This window comes from Girardinichthys multiradiatus, chromosome 12 (genome assembly GCF_021462225.1).
Source record: "Girardinichthys multiradiatus isolate DD_20200921_A chromosome 12, DD_fGirMul_XY1, whole genome shotgun sequence".
In the NCBI taxonomy this organism is placed as follows: Eukaryota; Metazoa; Chordata; class Actinopteri; order Cyprinodontiformes; family Goodeidae; genus Girardinichthys; species Girardinichthys multiradiatus.
Window position 1 is genome coordinate 10,135,074 of NC_061805.1, and position 6,000 is coordinate 10,141,073.

The following is a 6,000-nucleotide window of genomic DNA, read 5'->3' on the forward strand; positions in this document are numbered from 1 at the left end:
CGGGGTTAGACTCTTTCATCACCCAGGCTGAAGTCACCGAGGTGGTTAAAAAGCTCCGCGGTGGCAGGGCTTCGGGGGTGGATGAGATCCGCCCTGAGTACCTCAAGTCTCTGGATGTTGTGGGGCTGTCATGGTTGACACGCCTCTTCAACATTGCGTGGCAGTCGGGGACAGTGCCTCTGGACTGGCAGACTGGGGTGGTGGTCCCCTTCATAAGAAGGGTGACCGGAGGATGTGCTCAGCTTCCCTGGTAAGGCCTACGCCAGGAAATTGGAGAAGAGAGAGCGGCCGATAGTCTAACCGCGGCTTCAGGAGGAGCAGTGTAGTTTTCCTGGCCGTGGGACACTGGGTGTGCTCCAGGAGTATGGAATCGGGGGCCCTTTATTAGGGGCCATCCGGTCTCTGTACAAGTGGAGCAAGAGTTTGGTCCGCATTGCCGACACTAAGTCGGACCTGTTCCCGGTGCATGTTGGACTCCGGCAGGGCTGCCCTTTGTCACCGGTCCTGTTCATAACTTTTATGGACAGAATTTCTAGGCGTAGCCAAGGGCCGGAGGGGGTCTGGTTTGGGAACCAGTGGATTTTTCTCTTCTTTTTGCAGATGACGTGGTCCTGCTGGCCCCCTCAAGCCAAGACCTACAGCATGCACTAGGGCGGTTCTCAGCCAAGTGTGAAGCGGCTAGGATGAAGATCAGCTTCTCCAAGTCAGAGGCCATGGTTCTCGACCGGAAAAGGGTGGCTTGTCCTCTTCAGGTTGGAGGGGAATTCCTGCCACAAATGGAGGAGTTCAAGTATCTTGGGCTCTTGTTCACGAGTGAGGGAAGAATGGAGCGGGAGATCGACAGACGGATCGGTGTGGCTGCCGCAATAATGGGGGCGCTGTGCCGGACCACTGTGGTGAAGAGAGAGCTGAGCCGAAAAGCGAAACTCTCTATTTACCGGTCAGTCTATGTTCCTACCCTCACCTATAGCCATGAACGTTGGGTCATGACCCAAAGAACGAGATCCCGGATACAAGCGGTTGAAATGAGCTTCCTCCGTAGGGTGGCCGGGCACTCCCTTAGAGATAGGGTTAGGAGCTCGGCCATCCAGGAGGGGCTCGGAGTAGAGCCGCTGATCCTCCACATCAAGAGGAGCCAGTTGAGGTGGCTCGGGCATCTATACCGGATGCCTCCTGGATGCCTTACTCGGGAGGAGGCCATGGGTTCCTCCAGGAGGGGCTGGAGGAGGTGTCTGGGGAGAGGGACATCTGGATGTCTCTGCTGAGTCAGCTGCCCCCCGTGGCCCGGTCCCGGAGAAAGCGAAAGATGACGAGTATGAGTACGAGACAATGCAAGTTAACATATTTCTATTACTTTTTTTTTGTTTGTTTAATTGCAATAACAGAATTTCTAGTGCACACATAAACATTTGTAGCAAAGTATGCATCTGCAGCTAAAACAAGGTTCTAACATCATCATTTCAAAAGCTCAGCCCTGGATGACATACAGTGCTGCTAGCTGCCACTGCACGGAAAATTGTCACAAACAAAAAAACAGCATACAGTGTTTCTTGCATATTGCATTCTGGATTTTTAAAGAGATTTGTTAACATTAAAAAGCATAATGTTATCCAGGTAAAACTGAAACCTGGTAGTGAATTTAAGTGCCAAGTTACACTCCTTGTGCTTTGTTTTTTTTTTAAAGAAAAATCCAATGCCTTTGCAGTGGATGTTTTCTGCTCAGGTGTTGCAACATCAAGGACGTGCTACTATGGAATGCCTAGTCAGATTTGCAGTACATGCACTAAGCTTCGTTTTCTGTTAAGTTTAAAGTGATCCCACACTTTTGATGCTTTTTGTTGTTTTTTTTTCAGCACTTCTTTTCCTCCTCGCCATCTCCCTCCATAGCTGATAACCGTTCGGCATCCACATCCACAAGAGGAAGTAAGGGCATTGCGCCACACAGATAATAGCCCAGCCGCAACACAGTGCACTGAATAGTTCAACAGATTTTTAGTAATCGAGTTACTGGAATTATTCGAGGAATCGTTTCAGCTCTGCTCCAACACACACGCTTTATTGTGGGAAGCTGGGAGATAATCAAGGGGTTTCCCTCGGTAAGAAAGACAAGCCCAAATAAGCAGCTTCACATTCAAAAACAAGTCCAAAAGACACAACCCGCAATTCATGGGATTTGCTAACGACTTTAGAGGTAAACAAGCCCAAAGTCACTTATAATAAGCGGACCTGGCAACACTGACAGACATCCTTTTAACATTTGGGGTTAGGGTTTTAAATTGTGGCCCTTTGTGCCTTTATGTTATCCTACACGAACAAAGTTTTTGTCCCTCATTTTGTTTATTTGTATCTGGTCTTTATCTCACTGTGCCTTCAGCTAAAGTACGGAGCCTGCGGAGGGGACATTGGGGAATCTTTCTTTTGCGTCCCCACGCAATACTTTTGCGTTCACCGCAAACGTTTTCAATCACCTTGAGAAACTGTGTATTTTGGAACAGCAGCACAGATAACAAACTGCTCACAAAACAAACAACACTGATATGGCATTGGTATGGTTTATTTATCATATGCAGGTTAACATGCAGTCAACAATGTGATTAAATGGTTAAGATAAAAAGAAGTGTTCAAATCACGATAAAAACAAAAGCACTAATGGCGTCCAAAAAAAAAAAAAATACACATCATGCAGCAGCAATACACAAATAAAGTGTCACAGATGTGGTTTTGTGCAGTATTATTGTCCAGAGTTCAGTAGTTTGACAGCTTGTGGATAATAACTGTCTTTAAGTCTGATTGAAGATCCTTTTATTTAAGTCCGATTTCAAAATAAAACTCAATGAATCTCAAAAACGGGTGTAGTGTTTGTTCCATTTTTGCAGTTATCTGGTTTGGAAACTATCCCACAAAGTATTGCGAGATAACGCAAAGACTATTGCGTGGGAACGCAAAAAGTATTGCGTGGGAACGCAAAGACTATTGCGTGGGAACGCAAAAAGTATTGCGAGCAAAGACAAAAGTATTGCGTGGGGACGCAAAAGTATTGCGTGCAAACGCAAAAGTATTGCATGGTTGACGCAAAAGAAAAAAACTTCCCCCATGTCCCCTTGCGTACTCCGTAGCTAAAGGTCCATCTCATAGGGTTAAGATTTCACCAGATTTAGAATCAAAGTAACCATTTTTGTTTTTTTAACATGTCTCTTCTGACTAGAACCAGCCAGAGTCCTGATTTGAATCTGATAAAGAATCTGTGAATGGATTTACAGATTAGGGTGATGGCAAGAAGGCCTTTCAACCTCAAAGACTTGGAGATCATCACTAAAGATAAATCATCAAAATACCAGTGGAAACATGTAAAAAACTGGTCAGCAATCACAAGAAGACTTTGATTGCTATTATGCCAATAAAGGTTCTTATTATTGGATTATTGAGAAGGGCATACATTTTTTTGAAAGCTATTTTTTGTTCAAATATAAACAAAAACAAAATTTTTTTTATATTTTAAAAGTAATACCCCTTGTAACCCTAACCCTTAAGGTCTTAAACGAGTTGCCAGTGACCTTTCCTATCAGAAACAAGCTTCTTGATTGAATAAAATAACTTTTTACATATAAATCTACCACGGGTATTAATGATTCACTCAAAATAAAGTAGCTACGTAGCTTTATATTTTTAAGTTTAAGAGTTGTCCCGTCCTTCGTGTTGCTGCTCCTATGACTTTCTGGCCTTACAGGTCTTATTGACATTGTGTCAACAAACACTACAGTAAAATCATGCTAGCATTCGGGCGACCTTATTGACCCGATTTCATCTCCCAGCAGCGGGAAACGAATTCTCAGATTACAACATATTACTTACACTTCCGGTCCCCACAAATCTCACACAGTGGAGTTATTATTTCAACCGGTACTTACTTTTTGTGCGTGGTCATCGTGGAGCTCAGGGAGACTTGATGCTAACATCTTCAGATGAGTGATGTGTAAACTTTGCGTCCTGCCCCCTTACGCCTTTCGCAACACGGACACGAAAAAGTTTCTTACCAACAAAAGACTGCAGGTTTGAAATTTGGTTAACAAAAGAGCCGAACTCTAGGAAACAAGAAACTTCCAGCTTCCTGAACTGGGTGGTTAGATGACGTCGTTCAACAGTAATGGCACCGATTGGCTGTTGAAGAAGCGCGACGTGTTCCGTTGTACGTAAAATGAGCAGCTTTTCCTCTAAATGACTTTTATGTGTTGATATTCGTAATATTTTTCAACCATTAACCGAGACATTGGTTTTCAGCCTTTTTATAACAAGTAGATCCTCAGAAGGTTAATTTCTAAGTTTTCTATCTACTTTTATGAGAACAGGTATTTTAAAATTGCAGTACAACAGGACATGGACGTAATAAATTTGTTGGATTTTGTCATAAAAAGTACGAAAAAGAAAAGAAGTCATATTAATAGGCACTGAGTGTTAGGTTGAAGGATGCAGTTTAAACCTTTAATAATAGCTGCCATAATAAACTATTTATTTGCATTTCCATTGGTTTGTGAAATCAGCTTTAACTCATACTACTATGGAATTTCTAAATTATTGACTGTGTTGCTTCAGCATATAAACGTAGAAAACGCACAGAAATACATTGTTACAGTCTTGTTGAGTTAAGTAAACTTAGATCAGCAAACCCAACTGGGTTTTCAACTTGCTACTGGAACATGGTTATGCAGGATGTGATGTCATTCAAACGTCAACGTTTTGATTAAGCTAAATTAAACCAGCATAAATGGACCGACAGGGCTTGCTTCTTGGTCTGTGCTTGTTTTTAAAGTTGGTTGTTTTCATCAGAAAATAGGAATGAAAAAAAGGAGTGGTTATTTGATTTTTTATTTTAAAATATAAAAAATCAAACTGAAATACAAGTAATTTTTCTTTTTTTTCTATTCAAACATGGGTGAGTAGAATTTTAAATTTGATTTGATTTTCTGATCATGTTAAAATTATAAAGAAATCAACCTATCTGCAGATAAGGGAATCAAAAAGGATTTTAACTATATTGCCATGCAGTCACCTAATTCTGCAACCATTGGAAACTGAATATAGGGGTGTTTTTGACTCTGAATACCTCATAGTTGTTGTGCAGTATAATTAAAAAAGAAAACAAAACAGATGAGCAAGATAATAACCTGAAATAAACGAATATTTAAACATTTAGCAGAATTTGGAAAAGGATAAGTATTGTTTTTTTTTTAAATTGGTGTATTTTTTAATTGTGAGACTAAACACTCACGCTAACACAAGTTGATGTGTGGAGAGTTAAAAAAATATGTGAAAATAGGTTAATTTGTCATTTGTCTGTGGTTTTGTGTTTTTATAATTTTAAATATCAAAGAAAGCTGCTTCACTGTCAACAGCTTAAGCTGGGATTCTCAAAATATTTAGGTTGAGCATATTCATTAAAAATAGTTCTTCTCAGAACCACTTAAGGCAGCTTAGGTACCACATGTGGCAGCTGTACATATGTACAGGTCCTTCTCAAAATATTAGCATATTGTGATAAAGTTCATTATTTTTCATAATGTCATGATGAAAATTTAACGTTCATATATTTTAGATTCATTGCACACTAACTGAAATGTTTCAGGTCTTTTATTGTCTTAATACGGATGATTTTGGCATACAGCTCATGAAAACCCCAAATTCCTATCTCACAAAATTAGCATATCATTAAAAGGGTCTCTAAATTAGCTATGAACCTAATCATCTGAATCAACGAGTTAACTCTAAACACCTGCAAAAGATTCCTGAGGCCTTTAAAACTCCCAGCCTGGTTCATCACTCAAAACCCCAATCATGGGTAAGACTGCCGACCTGACTGCTGTCCAGAAGGCCACTATTGACACCCTCAAGCAAGAGGGTAAGACACAGAAAGAAATTTCTGAACGAATAGGCTGTTCCCAGAGTGCTGTATCAAGGCACCTCAGTGGGAAGTCTGTGGGAAGGAAAACGTGTGGCAGAAAACGC

At 41.1% G+C, this 6,000-nt stretch overlaps 1 protein-coding gene across 1 annotated transcript in view; it reads right to left on the reverse strand.

Annotated features, from left to right (window-relative positions):
• Positions 1-4,145, reverse strand: part of hk2 (hexokinase 2) — an 86,801-nt gene extending 82,656 nt beyond the window's left edge. Inside the window, exon 1 of the mRNA XM_047381579.1 lies at positions 3,909-4,145. Within this exon, the coding sequence (XP_047237535.1) occupies positions 3,909-3,956 (48 nt within the window). The 5' untranslated portion in view covers positions 3,957-4,145. The remainder of the gene's footprint in view (positions 1-3,908) is intronic.
• Between the last annotated feature and the right edge of the window lie 1,855 nt (positions 4,146-6,000).